The sequence below is a fragment of the Phyllostomus hastatus genome, unplaced genomic scaffold, assembly GCF_019186645.2.
Source record: "Phyllostomus hastatus isolate PE091 unplaced genomic scaffold, TTU_PhHast_1.1 phas_contig_40, whole genome shotgun sequence".
Taxonomy (NCBI): Eukaryota; Metazoa; Chordata; class Mammalia; order Chiroptera; family Phyllostomidae; genus Phyllostomus; species Phyllostomus hastatus.
Window position 1 is genome coordinate 99,361,242 of NW_025333872.1, and position 25,835 is coordinate 99,387,076.

Below are 25,835 nucleotides of genomic sequence, written 5' to 3' on the forward strand. Positions count from 1 at the left end.
TCACGGGGGCTGTGGGAGGAAGGAGGCGAGAGAGCCCCATTTTCTGAGGGCAGAAGGGGCTCAGGACGCAGACCCTGCGTGCCCGAAAGACTGGACCTCGTCTCGTGCTTGGGTCCGTCTTGCTCCTGTCCTTGCCGGCCTGATGGCCCCCCGGCCCCAGCCCCGGCAGCCTCGGGAGCTGACGGTGAGCAGAGGCCTTCTCCAGATCTCCCCTTCACAGTGAAGTGGCTGCGTGCCCCGTCTCCTCCAGTGCACCCTCGGGGTCCCTGCAAGAGCTGCTGGCCCCGGGGAAGCAGCCTGCCCAGTCTCACCTGCTGTCCGGGCGGCACAGGTGGAGCCCCGCATGTGCAGGTGACACCTGCTGTTTGCTTCTGCCTCACAACGTGGGCAGATGATCCCGAGAGGACGGGGGCGGGCATTGAAATGACTAAGAATTATGGTGGACTGGGGCGGGGGGTGCCAGGAGTAAGCCCCAGGGGCCAGCGTGGGTCTTTACGGGAGCAGAGCAGTGACCAGTGGTCACCAGGGGCAGCTGCGGGGAGGACCGTGGGCAGCGTCTGAGGCGAGCCCCGACTGGGCGCCCCTGGCGGTGCCCGTGCGGACGTGGGGAGGCTGCAGCGCGTGCCGGCGGTCCGTGGGCCATGGCTCCTGAGGCTTGTTTTTCCAGGGGTGCTCTATCTTTCTGCTTTTTCAAGGAATAGTTCGCATCCCAGTGTTTGTTTTTTAAGGAAAGGAAAACAGTTTATGTTCAGGTTTGCATCTTCAGTTTTCACTCCTTAACAGGGCAGGGGAAAGTGTTTGCCTCAGACATCATAGGGAATCATCTTGATCTTAGACGTGCTGTTTTTCAGACGTCCAGCCCTTTGAGACTAGCCCTTTGAGACAAGTGGATTCATTTCTGTCTCCGATGTACACACAAAATTTGTGTCCAGCCAGTGTGCACCACTGTGGACCCTCCTGAGAGGGGACCGGGGGGCCTGGTGCGTGTGGCTCCCTGCACTGCACGTGGCTGTCGGGGCGGGCAGGCAGCCAGGCAGCAGCGGTGACATTCCGGAAGCCATGGGTGACAGCGTGGTTGAGGTTCAATGATTACTCTTTGGAAGAAATAGAATATTATTACGGAGAAGCAATTTTTGCTGCTGTTCACGTAATTAGGCTAAACAGCCATCCTTTCAAAGTTGGTCACGTGACCGGCCCCGCGGTGGGAGGCGTGTGGGGGGCGCCCTGCTGCGGTGGTGGAGTCTGTGTGCGTTTAGGGTCGCCCCAGTGAAGGGCCTGGAGAGCACGCCCCTCGCACCAGGCCAGGCGGCCCCTGGAACGCCCCCGGGGCGGGCTCAGCCTCTGTTCTGTGCACTCACGGTCCTAAGGATTTTTCCCCTGGGGATGAAGTGTTGATGGAATGTGACAGCCTGCCTTTGTCTCTTTCCAGCGTGTCACCCGTTCCCAAGAGGAACTCCGGGAAGATACAGTTTACCACTTGGAGCACCATCGAATGGAGGCGGCACTGGAGCGCAAGTCCGACAGCGACATGTGGATCCACCCGGGCTCCTCCATGGGCTCCAGCGCGTCCAGCCAAGAGCACCTGGACCATGTGTCCAAGGCGGGCACGCCTGCGTCCACTCTGACCAAAAGCGGCCCGGGGCGCTGGAAGACACCGGCCAGCGGGCAGCCTGCACCAGCAGCGGTCCCTCAGCCGGGCCGCACGGACCTGCCCCCACCCCCTCCTCCGCCTCCTGTGCACTATGCCAGCGACTTTGACGGAATCCCGATGGAGTTGCCTCTCCCACCGCCCCCTGCCAGCCAGGCGGGCCCCCAGGCCGCACAGGCAGCTGCCGCGGAGCGGAAGAAGAGGGAGGAGCACCAGCGCTGGTACGAGAAGGAGAAGGCCCGGCTGGAGGAGGAGCGGGAGAGGAAGCGCCGGGAGCAGGAGAGGAAGCTGGGCCAGATGCGCACGCAGTCGCTGAACCCCGCTCCCTTCTCTCCTGTGACTGTGCAGCCCGTGAAGCCGGAGAAACCGGCCACGCTGCAGAGAGCCCCGGACACGGTCATCCGAGAGCTGCAGCCCCAGCAGCAGCCCCGCACGATCGAGCGCAGGGACCTGCAGTACATCACTGTCAGCAAGGAGGAGCTCTCCTCCGGCGACAGCCTGTCCCCGGACCCCTGGAAGCGGGACGCCAGGGAGAAGCTGGAGAAGCAGCAGCAGCTGCACATCGTGGACATGCTGAGCAGGGAGATCCAGGAGCTGCAGAGCAAGCCCGCGCGCACCGCCGAGGACAGCGACCGCCTGCGCAAGCTCATGCTCGAGTGGCAGTTCCAGAAGCGGCTGCAGGAGTCCCAGCAGAAGGACGAGGACGACGAGGAGGAGGAGGACGACGAGGTGGACACCGCGCTGCTCACGCAGCGGCTGGAGGCCGAGCGCAGAGCCAGGGTAAAGGGGCGCGGGCCCGCGCGCCGCTGCTCCGCAGGGGGCGGGGCGTCTCGCGAGGACTGGGAGCCGAGGCCCCCAGCAGCGAGCCCGTGTCGAGGCCGAGCTTTCCCCAGACACGCCCAGTGCAGAGGGCACTGGGCCGTCCCCGTCGGCAAGCCCTTACTCATCCTCCCGCAACACTTCCGCCAAGGAAACAATAATCTCGATCAGGGGTTGGCAAAACTCTTTTGTCGAACAGGCGGGAGTAAGAGTCTTGGGCCTGGGGGCCACGCAGACTCGGTCTTCCCGCCCAGCTGTGCAGCCGGCGCGGGAACGTGCCGAGTGCCAGCCAGGCTGCGCACGCACGGCCCCTGCCCAGCCCTGCTGGCGGCCGTGGGCGCTGGGCGGTGCGGGGCACGCCCACTCTGTTCCCACAGCGGTCACACACGCTGAGAACAGAGGGTTCTCTTCTCTTCTCCGACTGTACAAGTAACTTCTGGTTCTCTTGTGTCACGCGAAGGAAGGAGGGTCAAGTTTACGTTAGGTCAGTGCAGTAGGTGGTTGCACTGCCAAATTGAAGGTTTTTGTTAGCCTCTGGAGCACTGTCGACAGAGAGGCGTTTTTCAGCACTAATTTGGAGAGCACTATTGACCGCTTAAGAGGGGGGTTTTTTTAGCAGAATGCAGGGTTCTGAGAAAAGACAGCAGGGGCATGTCTTTCTGTCTTTCGGGTTTTGTTTCTGTTCCAGCTCTTGTCTAATGCTCTCTGCCCCTGAAGACTGAGCCACGGGGCGGTGCAGGCGGGCACGGGGCCAGCGGGCAGCATCTCGCCGACGCACATGCACGCACGCACGCTCCCTACTGTGTGCATGTGCTCCTCCGTGTGTGGCTGTGCCCCAAGTCCAGGTGGGAGCCCACCTGGGCTGGCGCTGCAGTTCCTCCAGCGAGGGCCGAGGCGTCAGCTCCCTTGTTTCATTAGCACTTTCGCCTCGCCAGCGCCAACTCCCTTCAGATCGACTGTGCCTGCCAGCACTGCTACGCGAGTGCAGCCAGTGGCGCCTGGCACCGGCACTCCGGCCTCCGTGGCCCTGCACTGTTAGCCGTGTGCTTGCCCGTGGCTGCCGCCGTCCCAGCAGGCACGCCGCAGGCAGGCCGTCAGAAGTGCTGAGCGTGTCTGTGGCCGGTGCCCCTCACCCACTGCACAAGGGCAGCTCGGCTCTGCCGCCCCCGCAGCGCCAGCCCTGCGCGCGGCCCGCGCTGGCGGGGAACGCGGAGCCGTGTGCTGCGTCGTTGCAGCCGCATCCCACCCCAGTCGCCGTGACGGGAGCTCCGCACCGTGACGGTCCTGCAGGCACTCACGTCCGTGAGGGCTGGGCGTCCACCGGGGGCCTGTCCGTTTTAAGCCTCTCAGTGTGAACTACGATATTTGGAAAGCTTTTATGATAATCCAGTTAAAAGCATCTGTGTATTCACCACTGAACACACGTTGAAATTTATATCTTCGTCTCCAAATCAGAGAGCTGAGGGCAACCCTACCTGGTTTGGTTTCCGTGCGTCCTTGTCACACACCCCAGTGCTGACTTTCTGAGCGGCGGACGGGAGCCTGCACCGCCCCTGCCCCCGCCCCCGCCCCCCCCACCCCCCACCCCCCCCCCACCGGGCCCCTCGGCGGCAGCGGCGGAGAGCAGCGGAGAGCAGCAGACGGGCTGGGGCGGAGCACAGGGCCACGCTAACCGCTCACACTGCCTCTTTCTTTTTCTCCCTCTGTCACCTGCAGCAGACTGCTATGCCAGCAATCTCTGTTCTAGATTTGGTATGTTCTTGTTTCTTTCCCTTTGGTACGTTTCCCTGTCTCGGTCTCCCTTTTCTTCGGTGGTGGTGTGTGTCTCGTAGCCGCCGCTCTCGCGGCCCCTCACCGGTGGGCGCCCGCGGTCCGTGACTCAGAGCATGCCCCCGACTGTGTCCACGCCTGGTGTTCCTCTGCTCTCCTGTGACATTCACGTGTCCCTGTCCGCGGTTTGCACTCTTTCTTCTGTCCGTCGTGACCCGAGTGTGTGTACCCTTGGTCGTCGTCAACACGTGAGCAAATGCGGTTTGGTGGAGAGTAACGATCCATTTCGTTCTTGTTCCACTAGCAGTAGATTGTAGATACTCAGCCATTAGAAACTCAATCGAGCGGCTGTTGGCACTGTCTGCCGTTCAGATGGGACTGTCTGGGACGTGACTGTGGACGGCTAGCGTGCGCGAGCGCTCCCGGAGCACGGCCCCTGTCCCCCGACGACGCCACCAGGATTGCAGTTTGTCGGCCACGCCGGTGTCTGCCCGCTCCAAGCACTCGCAGTCACCCTCCGTTGTGGTGCGGCGTGCTCGGGGCCAGAGTCGCAGAACCACCCCCCCCCCCTCGGTCACTTGGTGTCCGCCTGTGCCGTCTGCCGGACGCCGCAGTCCAGCCTCGGCTCTCGACCAAGTGCGTGCGTGGGAAGCCGTCTCACGTGTTGAACACCGAACACCACTTCAGTTTTTGACCCAGCGGCCCTTGCGTGCTGACCCCTGTGTGATCAGTCACGCGTCTCTCGGGTGACAGATGGGGGTTTGGCTTTTCGAGCACATGGCTTCTGCAGCAGCCTTTCCGAGCAAACTGAGCTCCAGCACTGCGGGTCCCCTCACATTCTGACCGATACGTTGACTTTAAGTTACATTTGTTAGTCGGCCTTTAAATGATAGGCCAGCATCAGGCAACACTTAAAAAAGGTCCCTGAATTCAGGTTTGACTTGAGTAGCCTTTCACCGAGTAAAAGGCTGCCTTTCGTAAAAGTCGAAATAGCAGGAGGGCGATGACCCTCCAGAGAGAACCCTCTCCTGCACCCTCCCTGCTGGGTGGCGCAAAGGCCGGGCCCCTGAGCCTCGCCTCTGCTCCAAGGCAGATGTCAGGGATGGGTGTGCTTCTGCCCTCACCCCTGCGGGTGCAGGCGCAGGCGCAGGCGCAGGGGGTGCTGGTGCCGGCACCTTGGGCCGCTGCGTCAGCTCACAGGTGCTCTTGGCCCCGCCGTGGGCCCAGGGAGGCCCTGACCGGGCCACCCGGGTTGGAGCAGATATCGCTGATGACGTCTGAGGATAAGGGCTATTCAGAGATTTTTACTTCAAGGAAGCGGTTGAGTTTCTCTTTCTTTGGAAGATAACTAAGTATTAACATTGACTTTAACCACTCTGTTTCTCAGCATTTTTAGCCTAATTCCCCAGTAAACGTGAACGTTGCTGTCCTGGAGGTCCTCTCAGGCGTGGCTGCAGGGTTTGTGTGGTGAGGGGGACAGAGCGGGCAGCTGCTTCCTCCTGGGACGAGTGTTGAGGGGTCCAAGGGTGCCCCGCCGGCCCCTCCTCCTCCTCCTCTGGGCTCAGTCCCCGGCCTGCGCCCTCCGACGCCTCCAGTCCGGGACTCGTGTAGATGCCAGCACCCCCTCCCCACCCCAACGCGCATGTCCAGGGCAGGCCTCTCTCCCACCCTGCCACGCCGGCCTCTCGCCTTTCTGCCTGCTCAGAAGGAGGTCCCGCTCTCTCCGCCCATCGGCTCCCCCTTCGGCCTCCTCTCCGCAGCGGTTCTCTGGGTGCTCCCTCCGCACACTCGGGGACCACGGCCACGATTTTCTCTGTGTCGGGAAACTCTGCTGTCCGGTTTCCCCAGTCCGACCGCCTCTCGGCCGCGCCTGGCCTGAGCCCCGGCGTCTGAGGGACTGCAGGGGAGCCCCTCCGGAGCCCCTCGCCTCGGCCTCTGTCCCCTCCCAGGCCGTTCTCAGCAGGGCAGCCCCAGGGAGACTGACACACACATCGGTGGCAGGGCCCTGGGGCCCTGTAGCAGCTCCTCAGTCCCTCGGAGAAACGCTCCGAGTCTTCCCGGGCTCTCCAAGGTGCTGTGCTCCGTCCGCACCCCCGGGGCCCCACCTGGGGTGCGGGGCGGGGGGCCGCCACCGTAGCCCCACCTGGCTCACGCCCGATGGGGACCCAGCCCTTCTCCCTCACGACAGAGCGGGTGGCTTTGGGCTGCCAGGGAATTGCTCAGGCTACTCTCTTCTTTCTTTGTGACAGTGACGGGGGTGGGACAAAGGGGCCACCAGGGCTTCCGAGCCCGGCCCAGCCTGAAGGCGTCAGAGCCTCCCAGAGCTTTCTGAGTTCGTGCTTGGTGCTCTTTCTGCTGCACAGAGTCTCCTGCGTGGGTGGAGGGGGGACCCCACTGCGAGGAGCCATCCTCCACCGGGAACTCGCAGGACCTGGCCAGTCCCAGCTGGCCCCAGCGGCCCTGCAGCTCCTGCAGCCCCAGGGAGTTTCCAGAGCTGTCGAGGCTCTTCCGAGTCCCTCCGTGAAGACCCCAGGGCCACCCACCCCCTCAAGGCCGTCTTCCCATCTGCCCCTCGAGAGGGACGGGAGACCTTGGGCATCCCGGCCCAGAGGGGCTTGAGCTCTGTGGTAGGAGCTTCTCGGAGCCAGGCACCTCCCTAGGCGTCGTCCCCGAGGAGGGAAGCAGCAGGCCGCCCTCGCACCAGTCCGACGGGAGGACTCGGAGGTGGGCGCTGGCCCTGCCCAGGACCTCAGAGCCCCAGGGCGGCACGCTCCCCTTCGGGGAGGGCCCACAGCACCTGGGGAACTAGGGGAGGAAGACGTTCACGTGAAAGCCAACACGTGTCTGGGCGTCGGGACCCTACATTACTCCGATTGTGGAGCATCCACCGGACCCCCTAGAAGCACGGCAAAGGTACACAGTGGGCACGGGCCCTTGGCCCCCCAGCCTGCGCGGGGCTCCTTGGACTTGTCTCTGCTGCTACAGGATTTCTGCAGCTACGCTACAGCTGACAACTCCTGACAGAAGAGTCATTTCCTTGCCGCCTAAACAAAGGGGTGTGGTGTCTGCCCAGGGACAGGGAGGGGGTGAGCCCTGCTGTCTCCAGGCGCACACTCCCGGGCCCCGGGGGGGCGGGGGGCTTTGTTTCCCCAGCCAGGAGACATGTCCTGGTCTCAGGCAGAGCGGCAGCGGCTGTCGTGTCGGGGTTTCCTCGTGCGGGGCCTGGACCTTCACGGGGTGTGTGCTGTCCGTGGGTGGGCGCTGCAGGAAGGCCTGCAGAGAGGGGGTCCCTCGGACGGCATGCTCCGTGGTCTTCCCGGTGCAGGTGGCAGCGAGAGGGGTGCCGCTTAAAGACACAGGCTGCAAACACGCAGATCCGAACTCTCCGCATCCTCTTCTTTAACTGGAAAACGCCTTTTTGAGAGATGCGGACTGCTGGCCTACCAGGACCTCGGGTCAGACTTACGTGCTGGCTTTTGAAGTGCCGGCCTGGTTCTTGGTTTGGAGTAATTTTGGCCTGGCTTGTTGTCTTGGTTCATTCTATAAGTGTTATATCTGTTTATATCTGTTCCCCCAAACAACTTTCTGCAAGACTGCTTTATGGCATGGAACTTGCCCTTCCTGAGCTGTTGTTTAAGGAGATTAAGGGATTAGATTGCTTTTTCTCTCTCATTAATGGGTTTGGGTTTTTTTAGGGGGGGTGGTGTTTGTTTTTTGGTTAGGAAGCATATCTTTGAGGAAGAACGAGTCTGAGTTTTGGAACGAACACACTGTGTTATGTACCTTACCAGACTGTGGGGAGACACGCCTTCGCCCTGCGGCTGGCCCTCGGCCTTGGATCAGGGACGGCGAACCGAGCCCAGGAGGGCCCCTCTCTCCACCAGCCGGGCTGGTGTGGAGGAAGGCTCTTCAGGAAAATGCCCGTTTCCAGACGGACAGGAGAGCACCCTCTGCCCGTTGTCATGGGAACTCAGGTTGTTCTGGTTGCTTAGTGTCCGAGGGCCGACTGGCCCTCCCGGCCTGTGCTGTCTTTCATGCTCACCGCTGGGCTCCGGGGGGCCCAGGGCGCGTCCGGTCACAGCGGGGAGAGTGTGCCCGTGCTCCGACGGGTGCGGGTGCGGGTGCGCCTCTGTCGCAGCGGGGCAGGTGTGCGTTCTCCCGTGAGCTGCGTTCCTGTAGGATGTGAACGCCACCCCTGCTGCCCCTTTGTCCCGGGCGTTGGGGTGCCGCTCTCATCGGGTGGGCTGCGGGCTCCAGGAGCCCCTGCTGGCTCCCCACCCCTCTGCAGCACTTACCCCCTCCCTCCCGGGCTCGCACCTAGCCCACGCCGAGGGGCGGGCTGCGTTGTCGGCCCCAGAAGGGTTTCCGTGTTCTCTAACTCGCTTCACTGCTGTGCGCCGACACGCGGAGGAAGCCCCACGGCCCGAGCCCCACGGCCCGGCTCGTTTGTCACCAGACGCAGCACGCCGCACCACGGGCGTTAGCGAGAGCCACGTTGTTAGGGTTCTGTTTTCATGCAAAAAAACCGCGGTTCCAGTGGGCAGTTGACAGAATAACCGGGAGTTCTGTGGGCACTGGAGCGCGCCCTGTGGGGCTCGGCCTGAGGGCCCTGCGGCGGTTAGAGACTGAGCGGGAGGCCTGGCGCGGCGGGTTCACGCGAGGCGTGTGGAGTCCCCTCCTCCACTCAGGGCGCCCCGAGCCCTCGGCCCGGGCCTCGGGCGGGGGGGATGGAGGAGGAGGCGGGAGCAGGAGGCAGGGTGCTCAGAGCTGCCTTCACGGCAGACGCAGCTGTCTTACATCAAGGTGCAGGAGGAGAGTCCTGTTCTGTCCTCTCCTGGCCAGGTGTGCTTTGGATTTGGGGTTCTCTCAGAAAAGGCAGTCTCAACCTGGAGTGACTGCGTGGACACATGGGACCAGGAGGACAAGGACAAAGGAGCTGAAACGCAGAGAGATTTGCCCTGGACGTGTAAAGAGGTCCTTGAGTGTTTGGGTGGTGTGGGGGGAGGTGATAGATGACAAGCAGGTGACGCGTTTTAGAACCACAGAGCCTGGTGGCAGCTGGGGGCCTGAGACGAGGGTGTGCTGTCCCGGGAGCTCAGTTCCCTCGCTGGCGTGCCCCAGCAGCACGGGGTCACGTGGCAGACAAGCAGCAGAAGAGAGTCGGAAGAGAGTCCTCCCGCAGTCTGGTTCTGTGACTCAGGGTTTGGGGGCCCCCCTGAACAGAGGGGTCCAGAGGGAACTGCTGGTGGCAGAGGCCCAGGGTGGGAGGACCCAAGGCACTTGGCCCCGAGGACCAGACGTCCCTGTAAACCAGGTCACAGCCTCCCGTGCTGCCCACCCACCCAGAGGCGCAGCCGTGTCCACACCTGCCCCGGGGTGCAGGCCGCTCTCCCCACCCACAGCGGCCGTGCGAGTGCACGGGGAGAGGGGGTTGGGGGCGCAGTCAGTGCACATGAGCCGGTCACCTCAGACTTGTTCTCCCAGTGGTCGTGCTCGTTGGATGCGTGAGAGTGTGAGTGAGACGCATTCTCCTGGGCACCACGGCCGCAGACGGGTGACTCTGGGACCGGGGACAGGGCCCCCAGGTGACCTCCGCGCCACAGCGGAGCTCTTGGCCACACCGTCTCAGCTGTGCTGGCGCCTGTGTTCTGTGTGAGCGTTGTGCGTGTGCGTCTGCCCGTCTCCGTGTGCTGCCGCTGCGGGCTGGCGGGCGGCGGGGCAGAAGCTAAGGTCGCTCTGCTGTCAGTTACAGGACGAGGAGCGCCGGCGGCAGCAGCAGCTGGAGGAGCTGCGGCAGCGCGAGGCCGAGGAGCGGGCCCGGCAGGAGGAGCAGCGGCTGCGGCAGGAGGAGGAGCGAGGCAGGCGCGACGCCGAGGCCAAGGTTCGGGTCCCGTAGGGCGCAGCGGGGCTGGCGCTGGCGAGTGGCTGGAGGCGTGCGGGGCGGCGCAGGGCCCGCTCCCAGCCTCTGTTCCCGGACCAAAGACTGGAGCCTGCCGGCCCTCCACCTCTTCTCTCCTCTCCACCGCCTCCAGACCTGCCTGTCTCCTGCGCCCCTCTCTCTGACTTCTGAACTCCGGGGCCTGGCCGGCACGCGCCTCCGTCTCGGGCGGCTGGCCCCGCTGCTCTACCCTTCCTGGCCGGGACGTGGCCTGGCAGCTGCTGGGGAGCGGCCGCGCTTCTGCCCCTGCCCAGCACGGGCTGGGGCTGGGGGGGGCCACAGGGGGTGGGGGAGGGGAGGGAGGCGGTCTGCGAGCACTGTGTGCTCGGGGCGGGTTGTTTCCTGAAGCGACCCGACCCCAGCTGACGGTGAAGAGTGCGTCTGGCTCACAAAACACAGGGCGTGGGAAACCTTAACTCAGCGTGTGACCGGGTGGACGCGCTGAGTCGTTGCTCTGTGGTCATTGCTCGGTGTCCACGTGCCGGCTTTTACTCAAGTAGCCCTCTTAGTGGAGTTTCAGCGGGACAGCCCTTTGGGCCTGTGTGAGGCTGCCTGGGTGTCCCCAGGTGCGCCGGGCCCTGCACGCCCTAGCGCTCCCTTCCTGGGACGGTGGGAGCCCCAGGGCCACACCTGGCTTGTCAGAAGTCCCTTCTGTGAGGGTCCGGGGGCAGCACTGACAGAACAGCCCCCCCCACCCCCCCACCCCGCAGGAGGTCCCAGCAGCCGGGTGGGTGTGGCCCGTGCGGGCGCCACACAGCCAGGCCCCGTCCCTCCCAGCCTGTCCTCCTGCCGCCTGTTGTGTCGGACGCCTGGGCCTCTCCTCGGAGAGTCTGAGCTTTCGGGCGGCTCAGCCTGGCGTCGCCCCCTGTGTGGGGAAGTCACCCCAGTGGTCTCTCCGGAACCCAGGCCCCTCGATGTTTCAGTTTGTTTTTGGGGCCCGGCTGTCCCTGGGCTGCTGAGGGAGTGCCCGCTCCCCTGGCTGCCCACCTGCTCGGCTGTCCCAGAGCACACGGCCCACCCTCCCCCCGCCCCCTGGAGCCCTGCGGGTGGGCCGGGGCCAGTGCCAGTGCTGTGCCGAGACGCTCCCGGGCCCCGTGCTCGTCGGACGCGCTCCGCACGCGCCAGCCTGGCAGAGGCTTGCTGTCCGCAGCGGCTGCCTCTGCGGCCGGCCGAGGGGCCGGCGGAACCCGCTGTCTACCCGGAGCTCCCCCGGTCGGCAGGTTGGCTTCGCTGTAGAGAACGGCCGGGTGGAGCGCGGCCTCTCGGCCCGTCGGTGGGTCTGCCCCTAGCACGAGGGGGCGTGCCGGCGCCCCTGGAAGGGCCCGCTGCTGCTCTGGGCTAAGACCCGGACCCACGGCGGCAGCGGCCAGGGCAGCCGCAGAGCACACTCCGCATTTGGAGTTGACACCCCAGGAGACGTGTGTTTTGTGTAGAAAACAAGAAAAAATTTTCCCTTCAGGATGTCTCAATGTAGGGTAAGACAGCGGGGTGAAAGTGGGGCCCAGGCCACAGCCGGGGCTGGCGCTCGCTCTGAGGGTTTCCCCCGGGAAGGGGGAGTGTCAGCCCCGTGGATTCACTCGCTGTGTGTGCGTGTGCGTGTGCACACGTGTGTCTGTCTGGAGAGGCAGCAGGGGGAGCACAGGCGCACACCCTGACACGGGACCGAAAACTCGAATCCCGACGCCAGCGAGGCCCCTGAAGGCGGTGCCCCGGGGCCGGGCCGAGCGGAAACGCGCTGCGCGGCGTTGGGCAGGGCCTCCCGCTCTTGTCACGGCGACCACTTCCTGTCGGACCACTTCCTGCGCGGCCTTCGGCAGGGCCCCCCGCTCTTGTCACGGCGACCACTCCCTGTCGGACCTCTCGTCCCCTCGTGTGCTCCCTCCTGTGTTCTGAAAGCTCTGTCAACCTTTAACAAAACTGTGCTGTTAACCGTTTCCAGTGTTCGAGTGACTTTCTCGCTGTCGGCTGGGGTCTCTGCGGGTGTGCGTCAGAGAAAATGTACGGCTCGTGTCTCAATACATCTCGTGGACTGTCTCCTGCTGTCGCTCCGGCTTTCTGTCCGACAGGGAGTGGGAGACCTGCCGTGGGCGTCCGGGCCGTGGCGCGCACACTGGCGTGTTGCTTTGGGGGGCCGGGTGGTGCCTGCACGTCGACGGCGTCCTGTTGCTCTGTCCTCGGGGGACAGACCGTGCGACTCAGTCGTGCCCTCCTTCCGGGGGGCCTGCCCTCGGGCAGCCTGGGGGCGGGGTGCAGTGGGGAAGCAGGTCTGCCCTGGACGCGCCGGCTGCAGGAAGCCAGTTAGAGCCTGTCCGGGGCTTTGTTTTGTCTCTAAACTCCGCAGCCACAGGTGAGTTCACAGTGCAGCAAGACCAGGAGAGAGACAGCGCCGGAGAGCAGGGCGGGGCTGGGCGGGCTGAGAGTCCGGGGGGAGGGGGGCATGGACGGGACCGCGCTGTGCACTCGGCGCCCAGGAGCCTGAGCGAGCCTGGAAGTCCCTTCGCTCCCGGCCTTGGGGCCGCTTTATGCCGCTTAACGGCAGAGCCCGTGCTGTGCTCGTGCGTCTGGAGACGGCCGCGTCCAGGTCGATGGGCCGGGCCGTCAGACTCCACGTTCACTGTCAGGGTGGCGGCGGGGCTGCAGGCAGGCCTGCCCCCTGCTGTCCTGTGAGCCCTGCGCGTGGGCTGTGGCCCCTTCCTGGCCTCGTCTGACCTTTGCCCTTTTGTCTCTCGGCCCGCAGAGGCGACAGGAGGAGGGCTACTACAGCCGCCTGGAGGCCGAGCGGCGCAGGCTGCACGAGGAGGCCGAGCGCCGGCTGCTGGGGCCCGAGGAGCCGGAGCCGGAGCCGGGTCTGGGCCGCCCGCCGCTGCCCCGGGGCTATGAGCCCGCGGCCCTGCCCCCGGCAGCCCACCTGCCGCCCCCACCGCCACAGCGCACCGCCTCCTCCCTCCAGGCCCAGGCCCTCTCCCCCGACTCCCTGTACACCGCCAAGTACGTGGCCTGCAGCGCAGAGGAGGAGGAGGACTGCGGCCCAGCAGGTCAGGACGCACGCGCCGGCCCCAGGACGTCTCAGGGGCTCCGTCCTCCTGCCGCCCTTAAGCCACGGCGGCCCCCCTGCCAGCCGCGCCCGGCCTCCGATGGCGTCTTTCTCTCCACCTCCTTCCAGCCACCCTCGGCCAGTGCCAACAGTACTGCCCACAGAGCAGGCCAGCCCCTGCCCCCTCCAAAAACCGCCAGCTGGGGCCATCTCGGCCCCTCCAGAGGTAGAGGTAACCAGCAGCTCCGCCCGCCAGCCCTCTGCCTTTCTGATCGGGTCTGGGCGTCTGCCTGCACTGCCCACGGGGCGCGGTCCCCTGGGCCGCGCTCACTGGGCAGTCCGGGTCGGGCTTGATCACGGGGCTCTGCGGGGCGGCCTCCCTCCCCCTCAACCGCGGTACCTCGCTGGTGTGCGCCCTGTGACGGGCACTCTCGAGACGCCCTCCCCCGCCAGCTGGGCTGACCGCCGTTGGGCCTTCTCCCTTCCCCTCCCCTCAGTGCTGTGGGTCGCGGCCTCCACCCTCCGCCCCCAGATCACTCCTGCGTTCCGGTCGCCAGGTGCCCTTTCCCACGCTCTGGTGTCGGGACCTAAGTGTCTGCTTACTAGCAGCATCACGGCACACGTCAGGTTCTGCATTTCACCGAGGTCGGACTTTGTGTCCAAGCTTCCGTGCCACGTGGTGGTGGTGTGGCCGGGACCCCTCACGGCTGCAGCGCTTGCCAAGCTGGGCAGGGGGAGCAGCCGGGTGCCGGGCGGCCCCACGACGAGCCCCGCACTGGGTCACTGTGGACTTAACCTCCCCTGCCCTCCTTCCTTCTTCCCCGCTGCCGTCCCGCCTCTGAGCACCGCAGCGCGGGCAGCCAGGCCTCACGGGCACGCGCTTGCCTCGGGTTCTGACCCGGCATGGCGGTCCCTGCCTGTGCCGCCGCAGGCGCGTGTCCGTGGTGTTTCTGAGGCAGCCCCGGAAGTCACACTGAAAACAGAACTGAGTTAGAAGGGTTCAGACTGCAGACTAGTCGAGTGCTCTCCACCAGACGGGAGTGCTGGCAGCACAGGCTCCGGCTGAGTGGTGTTGCTTGCAGTGAGGACAAGACTCACCTAAACCCTCCACCACTCGGGGGCTTGGTCCTCCCAGCCGCGTGCCTGGGCCTCACGCCACAGGGGGCTTTGCCGCTGAGGCAGAGCTGTGATCCCCTGGGGATTCCTTGTCCATGTCCAGAGTGCTGCGTGTTCAGACTTGAATGGAATGGCAGTGATTTTTGCAGCAAAGTGCTATCCATGTCCCTGCAGCAAAGTGCAAGCTGAGCGTGAGATGCTTTGTAAACGTCACAGCACGTACACACGCGGCTTGGCGGCAGGGTCTCGTCACAGGCACCCCACTCACCTCAGTCCCGGCCCCACCCCACACCCTGGTGTGTCTCACACTCGAGCCCCGGGCAGCTGCAGGTCCCGTCCTGCCTCCCCTGCTCCCTGAAGACTTCCTTCCTCCGAAGCGCACAGCTGGCGTCCCTCAGCTGGTGTCCCTCTGTCACCCCCCGCCCTTCGCTGCACCCACCTTCAGCTCTGTCCTGTCGGGAGGGCGCTGGGGGAGCCCGGCTCTGCAGCCTGGGCGGGTTTCTTCCACTGGACGCTGTGCACGCACAGGCCGGTGTCGGCTGCCCCACGCCGGCCGCCGCGCTGAAAGCGCCCTTGACCAGGGATCCACGGGGAGCCTCTGCCACACACACGCAGTCGTGATCCCTGTGTGGCCATCAGACAGCACTTGATACTCTGATGAACTGAGAATTTTAAAAGATGATTGTTACCAGTGGAAGAAACAAGTATTCTGAAAGCAAAGCTCAAAAGATACTTCTCCAAAATGAAACAAAAAACTTGAAATTGAATAGCTTTTATGCAAGTGATGTATCTCAAGGCTTGCTCTGGATCATCTCACGTCGGAGATGGGTCCCTGCGTGGTCTTTTGAGCCTTTGCTGCGGGGGACGCTCTGTGCCTGGTGATGGGGACCCTTCCGCAGTGAGCTGTGGGGGGGGGTGCAGCGCACGGAGGGACTGCCCCCACGGCGGCCGGGCCGTCTCCCGCACGGAGGGCCCGGTTCCTCGCGGGGGGCCCTGCACGTGGGTAGGCGCACGGGGTCAGGTGGGAGCCGCGCAGCCAGTGGGACGGTTCCGAGGCTGGCGTGGGACCGGCATTCTGCGGCCAGTGGAGTCCGGTCCACCGCCCTGTCAGTGTGCGGACCGAGGGAGCGCCCCTGGCTCCAGCCTGGGTGACTCTGAGCGCAAGGTTTTCCCAGCGTGGGAGTTCCTTCATCCTGCTCAGTACTGCTGATGGAGGCGTACCGGCATGGTCTTAGTGCTCTGCGATTTTAGTATGCTAGTGTCGCGGGCAGGAGTGGGTAGGCCATCGGATGCATTAAAGCCTTTCGTCGGCGCCTGCACCCTGTCTTTGGACCCCCCACAGCCTGGGGCAGACGGGTGGCTGGGCTCCCAGACTGAGGGCCCCTCACCCAGCCCCCGCCCCGAGGGCAGTGCCCCCCAGGCTGCTTCAGAAGTGTGTCTGCTGCCCCCGATTCCGTGTCTGCAGTGCCAGCGCGGGGGGCTGGGCAGCTCACTTGTTTAAAGACTTTTGTTTAGCAGTTACAGCCATTTATTGTGAAAAAATTCAGTAGCTGCCGAGAATCTCAGCCTCACGGTGCCCTCTTAGTCCCCAGCCACATTCACTGCGGGCGGGCCAGCAGGAAGAGTCCCCGTGTCTGGCGCGCCGCCGCCTCCCCCTGAAGTCAGTCTTCTGGGGGGCTCTCCTGGGGGTCTGCGGTGTCCGTGAGCCTTGTCCGGTCAGGAGTTGTGGCCGTCCCTGTCTCCGGAAGGCCTGTGCGTGCCCTCCCCCGCTCGAGCGGGCGGGGGCCGCTGGCTCAGCACCGGGCACGGGGCAGTGCTGGGGTGACTGGGGCTCCCAAGAGATGAGTTTCCCCACAGAGGGGCCTCGGTCCCCCTCCCTCGCTGACCAGAACTGTCGTCTTCTGCGGGCGCTGCGTCCTCCTCACGAGTGAAGTGTTGCCAATAACGCAATTGCTTTAACTTCGACTTTCTCTTTTGTGGAAAAGGACCAAACTGTTTCATGGGGTCTTCTGGGACGCTGACCGGTGCCCACGAGGCTTATCTGGACCCGAGAGAGAAGCCAGCCAAAAGGTAGCGTGTTTGCACCAGACTGCACCTCCGTCGGGACCCCCTCCTCACCCCCGTGCGCGTGGGGCTCGCTGGCACTGCGTGGGCTCGGTCCCGGGTCGGGCGTCTGCTGCTGCCCAGAGCTGCTCCTGCTGCGCGGCTCGTGGGGTGGGCCCTGGCAGGAGCGCGCGCAGGCTCAAGAGGCAGGACTGCGGGTGCCCTTGGACGCTGTGCGCGCGCCCCCCCCGGGGGGCGGGTTGGAAGGCAGTGCCCTGGTGGTGCCCAGGGAGCACCGGCTCCCTGTCCTCCCGGGCGTCCTCCCCTCGGCCCTCGTCGGGGCTTCATGGCCCGCACGGTTCTCACAGCACTGGACTGAGCCAGGCAGTGCTGGTGTCCGCCTCCGGCCTCTCACTCCGGGAAGGGTGTGGGCGGGTGCCACCCGGGCCCGCGTAGGGAGGGACAGCCCGTGGAGTGCGAGGCGCGCTCTCGCTGCAGCGTCGCCGGATCGCCCGCTGACAGAGACGGGCTGGCGGTGCCGTCCTGACGGGTGCTGTCTGCCTCCCCTCTCCCGCAGCCACGAGGCCGAAGGTCCTGCCGGTTCGGGAGCCCCTGAGAGCCTGACGTTCAGGGAGCGCCAGCGTCTCTTTTCCCAAGGTCAAGACGTGTCCAATAAAGTGAAAGCCTCCCGCAAGCTGACGGAACTGGAGAACGAGCTGAACACCAAGTGAGAGGGGGCAGGGCGCCTTCCGTCCGCCCCACGCGCGCACGTCCTCTCGGCGCGGCCGCGTCGGCGTGAGCCCGAGGACGGGGCGGGGGCGGCCTTCCCAGGCACGTGGGGCCGGTCTCCAGGACGGCGGGGACCCGCGAGGGTCCCGTCCCGAGAGACTGCCGCGCTTCGCCGGGAGGCTGTCTCGTGTGCACCCTGAACACCGTCTGCTTTCCCAGCTGTCTGGCTCACGTGGAGACTTTCTCTGTTCGTTTCTTTCTCGGAGGGGGCGGAGCGAAGGGGGGCGTCTCTTCTCTCGGTCCCCCCCGCCCCGGAGCAGCCCCGTGTCTCTTCCTTCCCGCACACTCGACTGGAGCTCCCGGAGAAGAGCCTGAGCTGCCCAGACTGGCGTTTGCACTGCTGGGGGGCACTAGGGGCCGTGGGACGAGGGGGTCCGTGACCTTCCAGGAGAGGGGACGGGGAGGCGTGGCCCAGCCTCACCACCTCCCTGACCGCCCCCGCCCCGCCATCCTGGCAGCGGGGACCTGGTCCCTCTCGTGCCTTCTCAGGACATGCCCTCCTGGCCAGGTCTGCCTGTTCGATTGGAAGGATTTCCCAACACAAGATGTTGAGGCTTTAAGCTTGGGAAAGTGTATTTCCATAAACACGAGATGATTGTTGTGACACGCTGTGGGTGGTCCTGAAGGTGGCAGTTAACGTGGGGAAGTTAACTGCTCCGGACGTGCAGGGGCTCTGTGAGGGAGGCCGTGCCGGCCGCCCAGCGTGGGCGGGCGTCGGGGCGCAGCGCCCGAGCAGAGCGCGGGGCCGGGGGGCAGCCGCGGCTCGGGAACCTCGCGCCCCGGCGGGAGGGACTCGCGTCCGTGTGCTGCTGGCGGGGGGCCGGGGCGCACGCATGGCCTCGGCAGCGTCAGTCTGGGGGCCCTCGTGCGGCCGTGCAAGCTGTCTTGTACACTCCGGTCGCACTGTTTAATTGTCACTGGTCGGATCGTGAGTCACCACGGTCGTTTCCTCAGCTGTGGACGTGGGGCTGGCGCCGGGGAGGCGGCCTCACTCTGTTTCCCCTCGCCCTCGTGCGGCGCCAGGTCGGCGCACCCTCTGGTCGTGAGCGGAGCTCCTGTCCGAGCAGCCGGAGCGGGACCCGGCCGCCCCCCCACCCCCCCGAGAGCGGCACGGGGCAGGGAGACGCGCACCCTCCCCCCCAGACAGCAGGGGGGCTCTCCTGCCGCAGAGACCACTGGAGTGAGGGTCTGTGACGAATCACTCAAGTGCGAGTGCACATGTTTTCGTGTGTGTCAGGGCTCTCATTTGGAAGTGTGCTTTCTTCAGAGACGGCGCGGACGAACTACTGTTCTGTTGGTGTGTAGGAAGGGTGGGCACACGCAACTACATGCACACACGTGGAAGTACCTGTGCACAGGGCTGTTGGTGTGTGTGGTCCTCGGACTCCTGGGCAGGTGGGCTGGCCACGCTGGACGGTGGGTCGGACGGGAGTGGGTGTGGAATCGCTTTTTGTGGCTGCGTTACTATGGAGAATCATCAAAACTGCTGTAGTTTCCATTTCTACTGTATTTCATTCTCAGTCTATTTTTAATAAACTTTGTATGTATTTAAGTGTACTTGTTGTCATTCCACAGTGCCAACGGAGACTGTGTGTGAGTATCAGACATCCCCCCCTCCTTCACTGCCCCCCCCCACACCGCCTGACCGCCCAGTCGTGAAGCTTGCCCCGCTCCCTGGGGCCCTGTCCTCCTGCGCCCCGGGGGCGCCCACCGACCGCAGGGGCTGCGGGTCCCTGGGACGGTCTCCAAGGCTCGGCCCGGGCCTCCCCAGCAGTCGGGGAGACTGCCTCTCGGGGACGCTCCCCCCTTGGGGGCTTCCTTGAACCCCGAAGCACCCCAGTCAGGGGCGTGTCGGAGCGCAAGGGCCCAGCGGTGCTGGTCCAGCTCGGTGTCTGGGCGCAGGCGTGCGGGCGGGCCGCGCTGGGGGACGGCATTCAGGGCCACCGACGCCCAGGAGCTGCCCCCCGAAGGGTCCTCGGCCCTGCGGCCCCCTGGGTGTCCCTGGGCCCGTCCCTTCCTGGCCTCGGAGCGGGAGTGCTGGGCTAGGGCGGCCTCCCCCGCGGGCGGTGTGTTGGGGGGCAGCGGGGACCCCGGGGCCCCTTGGTTGGGGCTGCAGGCTCGCATGCTGGAGCGACGGTGTTGAGTGCGGCGGGTTTTGATGCCCCGGGAGGGAGGTACCGGGAGTTGGGGAGACGAGGCCCAGAGGCGGTTAGCACCGATTCGGCTTCCTCTCCAGCCCCAGCTCTGGGGCTCCGGGCTGTGGCGCCGCATCTGCCTGCAGCACGGGCCCCGGCACCTCACTGGGGTGAGCCGCGGGCCGGCTCCTCCGTCCCGGCTCCGTGCGTGGGCCCCGGGCTTCAGAGACTCGGCTGCACACACGTGGGGGGGGGGCGACCTCGGGCCACAGCCGGCGAGCGGCCAACTTCCAGAAGGGAAGCAGGTGCGGGGGAGGAGTTCCGTTCCAGACCCGTCCGTGTGCTCGCGAGGCCCCGAGAGATGCTCAGCGAGCACAGCCCCCGGCACCCGCCCTGCCGGTCGCTGGTGAGGGTGGGCCGCGTCGCCCGTGGCAGGTCTGGGGGACAGACGCACGGCGTGTTTTCCGTGAGCATGTGCCTTCCTGTGTGTAGAGGGGGGGCACAGGCACCTGGGGGGTTCGTGGGGCCGTCCAGCGGAAGTCACGGAGATGGTGCCTTTCAGAGAAAACGGGGACCTCTCTGAGGGGAGGCTTGGGGCGGGAGGCACCCTGAGGCAGACGCTGCTCCCAGAGCCCAGCGCCCCCACACCCAGGGCGGGGCCGGGCAGGCGGGGGCGGGGTGCAGGGGTGCAAGAGGGGGAGACGACTCTTCAGGCCGCCCCTGCCAGCTGCCGGGCGTGAGGGTGTGGGTGGCAAACCCGCGGCTCCCCTGCAGGGGGCAGCGTGTCCCGGGTGGAGCAGGCCATGTTCCTGCCTGCTCTTCCGAAGCTTCCTTGCCGGCTGCAGGCACCGGTGGGCCAGGTCCACTTGGTCAGCGGCGGTTCCAGCTTCAACTCGGAGTCTCAAAAATAGGAAGTCTAGTGATGCAACAGCAACAAGAGAGACCGGGACACTTTGGAAAGACCCCAGAACACCAGGGCAGCCCGCGGTGTCGGCGCGGTGCTCTGAACCGGACCCCGAAGGACAACGGCACCGTGGCCCAGGGGGCGGGGCCTCTCGCTGGTGTGCCCTGGCGTCTGTGAAGTGTGGCCTGAGTGCTTGAAGGTGACCGACGTGGGGGTCGGCGTGGGGCTCCACGCTCCCCTCAGTCCGTGTGGGTGCACTTTGACACACTCGCTGAACCCCTCTCTCCTGGGGAGGCTGGCCTGCCTCGCACCCCTTTCCTGTCCGTGGTTTGATGGATCTCTGGTAACATGGTGGCCGAAGGAAGACCGCAATCGGCCATCTCTGTGCCCCGAACAGTCCCTCGGTCCGCCTCTGCGGGAGGGAGGTGCGCCCTGGGAGACCCAGAGGCTGCGGCGCTGAGGCCTCGCCCCGGGGGCCGCCCCCGTCACCCGCGTCTGAGCATGTGGGACCGGGCGCCGGAGGGGGTCTCCCCCCCGGGCTGCGGAGGGGTGTCCACATGGTGAGTTCTGGGACCCAGTGGAGGGCACGGGCGCTCCCTGGCACCAGCTCTGAGAGATGAGGGGCCCCTGACTGGGGGTGGGGGGCGGCACAGCGCCCACCCCCCAGCCCTGTAGCACACTCACAGGTCCTCTGGCGCTGCCATCTGCTGGGGGCCCGCCCCCCCCCCGCCCACCTCAGGGACTGTGTCCTGGGGGCACTGCGTCTGCCCCCCCCCCCCCAGGCCCATTCTGAGAGCAGCCTCGACCTTAAAGGAGAAAACGGCGGCACTTCGCCCCGTGGAGGAGTTCGGGGCACGCTCCCCACTTAGAAAACGGCCCTCCCCTCCCCGACCCAGTGCCTTGGGCTGCTGCACAACTGCTGCGGGACCGCCCCCCTCACTGAACCCACGCCCCCCAGGCCGGGCCGTGGAGGCCGCACAGAGGCCGGGATGCGGTTTCCCGGGCTGCCCCTCAGGCTGTAGAGTCCTTGCTGTCCTCACAGTCGGCTGCAGGTGGTCTTGGCCTTGGGGTCTTGCTCTCTCACACTCACTGACTGGAAGACCCCACCCCAGAAAGTCCGTGGGGTCGGGCTTGGGGTCGGGAACACAAACAGGAAGGAGACGCCTTCCGGCCACCGCGCACGGGGCTCCCTTCGCCGGGCGGGGCCGTGCCCACCGCTCTGCCTGGCTCATCCACGCCGAGAGGCGGGGGCCTGGTCGCACCGGTCCAGGTGAACGGGCTGCCGCGTGCCCTCCGAGGGGGGCGGCTCCTTTGCATGCCGGGGGTCCCAGAAAGACAAGTCGGAAGTGGTTGCACCACCTCGAGGTCTGGCGGCCCCCCAGTGATGGCGTGGGTGTGTCCACGCACGAGGAATTGTGAGCCTCCATCTCTCAGAGCACGGCCCCCACGCTGTGAGCGATGCGGCCGGCAAGCACACTGCGGGGAGGAGAGGCTGTTGTCGCAGCAACAGCACCGCCGTCCGTCTGTCCGCAGGCCCTCTCCCCGGGACCGGGACCGCCTGAGTGGGTCTGGGCCAGGTTTGCAGAGAACGGAACCGGCTCTCCATCCTCCTCCCGCCGAGTGCGTTTTGTTCGGCCTTGAACGCACTGCGCAGCTGTCTCCGTGTGGTGGAGGGACTTCAGCTCAGTTCTGTTTCCACGCCTACGGACGTGTTTCGGGGACACGCGGCAGCGATGTCCCTCTTACGGGAAAAGGGGGCTCCCGTCTGCTGGAGCCCGGGCGCCGGCCCGTGACCCAACGTCTGGCCCCAGCCGTGACGCTGTGGTGCCCCCGTGGACCGGGCCACGTGTCCTGGGGGAAAGGCAGTCATCGTCCCCGGGGCTCTGTGCCCCCCCACCCTCCGTGGGCGTGCCGGGGGGGAGGGGTCGGGGCCACTTCCCGCGGTGAGCAGGTTCCGGGCCGGCCGGCATTGTTCCCCCGCGGGCCCTGCAGCCTGCTTCCGGGAAGGGGTCTGGAGAACAGATCAGGCTCCGTTCCCACGCCCGAGGGGCGGCTGGCTGGCCCCTCAGGAAGCCGGTGGGAAGGGCCGCTCCCCAGGAAACCGGGTGGAATGCTTGACCCTGTGGACACCGCACCTGCACGGGGCTGCGGGTGGAGCCCGGGCCTGGGGCTCACGGCAGCGCCCCGGGCGGCGGTGACCTGGGCCCGGGGCAGGGCGGAGGATTCAGCCCTCGGGTGTGAAGCAGATTGTAGTTCCCGAGCAGGTGGAGCTACGGTGGTGGTGGCTGCGTGTGGTGGCCTTGTGTCGTGCCTGTGTCGTCCCCGTGTGCCAGGCCTAGTGCCCAATGTCACTGTGGTAGCGGAGCGTGGACTCACTGCGCAGAGGCTGGGGCAGGCGGCCAGGGCGCCGTGGGCCTCCGCCGCAGGGCTCTTCGGGAACTGCCGTCACGGCGTGCAGAGGGCGCAGCTCCCGTGTAAGGCGGCCCCCGCCCCGCCCGTGCAGGCACGGCCCCGGCGGGAAGGGGGCTCTGCTGGCTGCCCCTGCAGTGCCACTGCCGCCGGATGGAACCCGATGTTCTGGTGTCCGGGTGCCATCAGCCCTACACGGTCATTTCAGTTCACATGTCATTGTCCCTACATGTCAGCTAAGGACGTGCCCCCCAGAGGTCAGTACAGGGTCATCCTTGCAGCCCAGACTCCTCGCACTCCAGGTCTCCGTGGAAACCTCTGGGTGGAGGGGCAGCCGCTGCGGGGGCTGCCGTGTGTCACCGGGTCCCCGCGGAGCAGCCTGCAGCCCCACAGCACCCCACCGCCCTGGAGGTTTCTAAGATGAGCTCCACGTGGAGGAGGTGGGTGGAAGTCAGTGGGTGGCCCCTCCCGTAAACCTGGCTGTGACTCAGGGGCCACCCACCCCCCATGTGGCGGGCCAGGGCCTCGCGTCTGGAGTGGTCCTTACGGGAGCTGAGCGTGCGCTGCCACCGCGAGGGGCAGACGAGGCGGCGGCTGCACAGCCGTCGGGTGGTGAGCGCTCCGTGACTGGTTCCCATGGGTGGTGTCCGGCAGTGAGGGGCGGGCGCGGGGGGAGTCGGCGCAGGGCCCAGCCTCACCCAGTGGACGGGGTGAGAGACAGTGGCAGGATGGGACTGTGGTTGGAAGGCGCTGTCCTGCCAAGGGGTCAAGGGGACGGGCCTGGGCTGGGCCGGTGGCAGGCAGGGGGGCGGGGGGGGGGCGGTGGTCAGAGCAGCACCTCTGGGGCCTCCTGACGGAATACACCGGGCTGTGGCCCTGGGCGTGAGGGGGGCACAGACAGGTGGGGTGGGGGATGCTGCCCCAGGCCCCGGGGGTGTGGAGGACGTGCCCCACCCCCGCACAGCCCCACCCCCACTTCTCTTCCTGCCCTGGAACAAGACGGTTTCAGTGTGCAAGCGTCCGCTCCTCCCGGGCCACACGGCGGCAGGAGGAGTGGAGGAGAGGGTCCCTCCAGGGTAGCCACGGAGGGGAGGGGCGTCCTTGGGGAGATTGGGCGGCAACCTGAGGGCACGTGTGTTGCACTGGAGGACGCACGCCTGAAAGGGGCGGAAAGCAAGCGAGTGCTCTGAGTGGCGGAGTCCCCCAGAACGCTCCCACGGGCCCCGGCCGCAGGCCCGGCCTGCCGGGGCCAGGGAGCCGCGTGCTCCGCTGTGGGAGGAGTGACCGAGCGCAGGGGGCGGAGAGGCCTGAGGAGTGGGTGGCCGTCAGCCACACTGCCTGCGCCCAGCCCCTCCCATGGCCACACGCAGCCCTGACGACCGGGGCGCGAGGGCCTGAAGTTATCAGGTCTCGGCTCCGTCAGCCCCCGTGGGTGCCGCCGCCCTGTGTGGCGGGTGAGCTGACGCTTCGCTCTGGTCTCTGCAACGCCGCGTCGTGCCGCTGTTTGCAGAAACTTCTAGAATGCCTGAGAGACGGTCCAAGAGACCACTCAGAGGTATTTTCTTGGTACACGTTACCCAGAGATAATCATTTGCCCTTTTAAAAACGAATTTTAAGTGTGAATTTTTTAAAAGTTAAAAATAACACCGACTGCTCAGTTACCCATAGGGACTTTTTCAAAAGTTGCAACGTGGGTGAGAGTCCCTGGCACTCGGCCCCGCCTGTGCTCACGGGGACAGTCCTGTGTCGTCCCAGGAGCTGCAGGGGGGCATCGGGGTCCACCGCCGGGTCCGCCCCACGCTGCTGCCGCGGGTGGAGTCCGAGCTCCCGTTCTCACAGCAGGTAACTCGTGGCCACGCAGCGCGCGCGTGTGTGTGTGGGTTCACTCATGCGAGCATATGCATGTCATTGTGCACGTGTGCCAGTGTGTGCATGCGTGTGTGTGCTGTGTGGGAAAACCATGGACGCGGCAGTGAAACCCCCCGCCTCCTACCTTCCTGGCTGTGGCCCTGCTTTCGGGGGGTGGCCCCTCCTCTGGGTGGCAGCCTTGCGAAGGACAAGCAGCCGGCGGGCCCTCGGGACACGGCTTCCCCGTGGCAAACCCCCTGAGCAGGGCAGACGAGTGTGTGGGGTGCCCCACCACCGCCCACCCCAGGCCCCACTTCTTCCAGCGGTGGTGTTAGAGCTGGTGCTGTTCCCTTCCCCCGCACACCCCTTCCAACGGCGGGCGCTGCCTCTTTGTTGCTCCAGAGACCCCTCGGGGGCCTGGCTGACATTTCTGACTTACAGTGCTGACGGTGTGAACGAACACACAGATTTGTCTGAAATGCATTCGCCTGAGAACCACACTCGATACGGCTTCCCCCAAAGTAACAAATCCCCCTAGAGTCTGCCCCTCAGCCGCCACGCTAGACCCCCACGCTAGACCCCCACGCTAGACCCCCACAGTCTGCCACCCCCAAGGCTTCCTGCTCGTTGTAGGTTGGTCTTATCAGTGCGGGGGGCAGGGTTGCAAGGAACGCTCCTCACTCCTCCTGGCCCCTGTAACTGTGTCCCGTTGCTCCCTTATCTTGGGGTCCTCCCTTACCCTGCTGAGGCTGCTCTCTTCTCTGGGGCTGAGCTCAAGTCCCGCCTGTGTTAATGGAATGCAGCTCCGTACTTGACGTTGAGGGTCCTTGCCCAGCCCCCGGTCAGCCCTGTAGCTTGAGCCAACAATTTGCCTCCTCGTGATGGTGACCAAAGGTTTCCTTCGAGACTGTCTCGCCTGAGAAGTGCTCGCCGCCCGCGTCAGACGGGTGGGCCCCGACCTAGCGCCCCCGGCAGGGCAGTGCGATGCTGCGGTCAGCAGCCCCTGCGGGCGGTCCCCACGGACGTGCTTGCCCAGGGCACCTCCGCACAGCTCCTGGCACGCCGCCGATCTGTGTTGCTGCCACGGGAGGCCACGTGACTGTACATGAAGGAACGCTACATGAGCTTAGAAACCGGGTTTCCTGGCAGCACCCACCACCCGCCCAGCGGGCAGACGGGCGGGCGGCTCACAGAGGCGTCGCCCTCGTGGCTCCGAAGAGGCCTCCCGGACTCTCGTTTGTGCTCTCACGTCACTCACACTCACTGGGGGTTTGTTCTGAAACATGTCGCTTTTCAAAAACGATTTTGATTCACGATAGCTTTTCTTACACGGGTCACCCCCCACCCCTAACCCAAGGCCGTGGGAATAGGAACCAGATCAG

General features: G+C 65.8%; 1 protein-coding gene across 19 annotated transcripts in view; it reads left to right on the forward strand.

The window, feature by feature from the left end:
• AFDN (afadin, adherens junction formation factor) overlaps positions 1 to 18,709 on the forward strand; it is a 103,513-nt gene extending 84,804 nt beyond the window's left edge. For 6 of the 19 annotated variants that reach the window (XM_045843619.1, XM_045843624.1, XM_045843620.1 and 3 more), the window contains 6 exons: positions 1,430 to 2,428; positions 4,184 to 4,219; positions 9,984 to 10,118; positions 12,913 to 13,441; positions 16,311 to 16,395; positions 16,946 to 18,709. In XM_045843619.1, coding sequence (XP_045699575.1) covers positions 1,430 to 2,428; positions 4,184 to 4,219; positions 9,984 to 10,118; positions 12,913 to 13,441; positions 16,311 to 16,395; positions 16,946 to 17,099 — 1,938 coding nt within the window. In that variant the 3' untranslated portion in view covers positions 17,100 to 18,709. The remainder of the gene's footprint in view (positions 1 to 1,429; positions 2,429 to 4,183; positions 4,220 to 9,983; positions 10,119 to 12,912; positions 13,442 to 16,310; positions 16,396 to 16,945) is intronic. The other 13 variants (XM_045843630.1, XM_045843632.1, XM_045843635.1 and 10 more) reach the window with 6 other exon arrangements.
• The last annotated feature ends 7,126 nt before the right edge of the window (positions 18,710 to 25,835 follow it).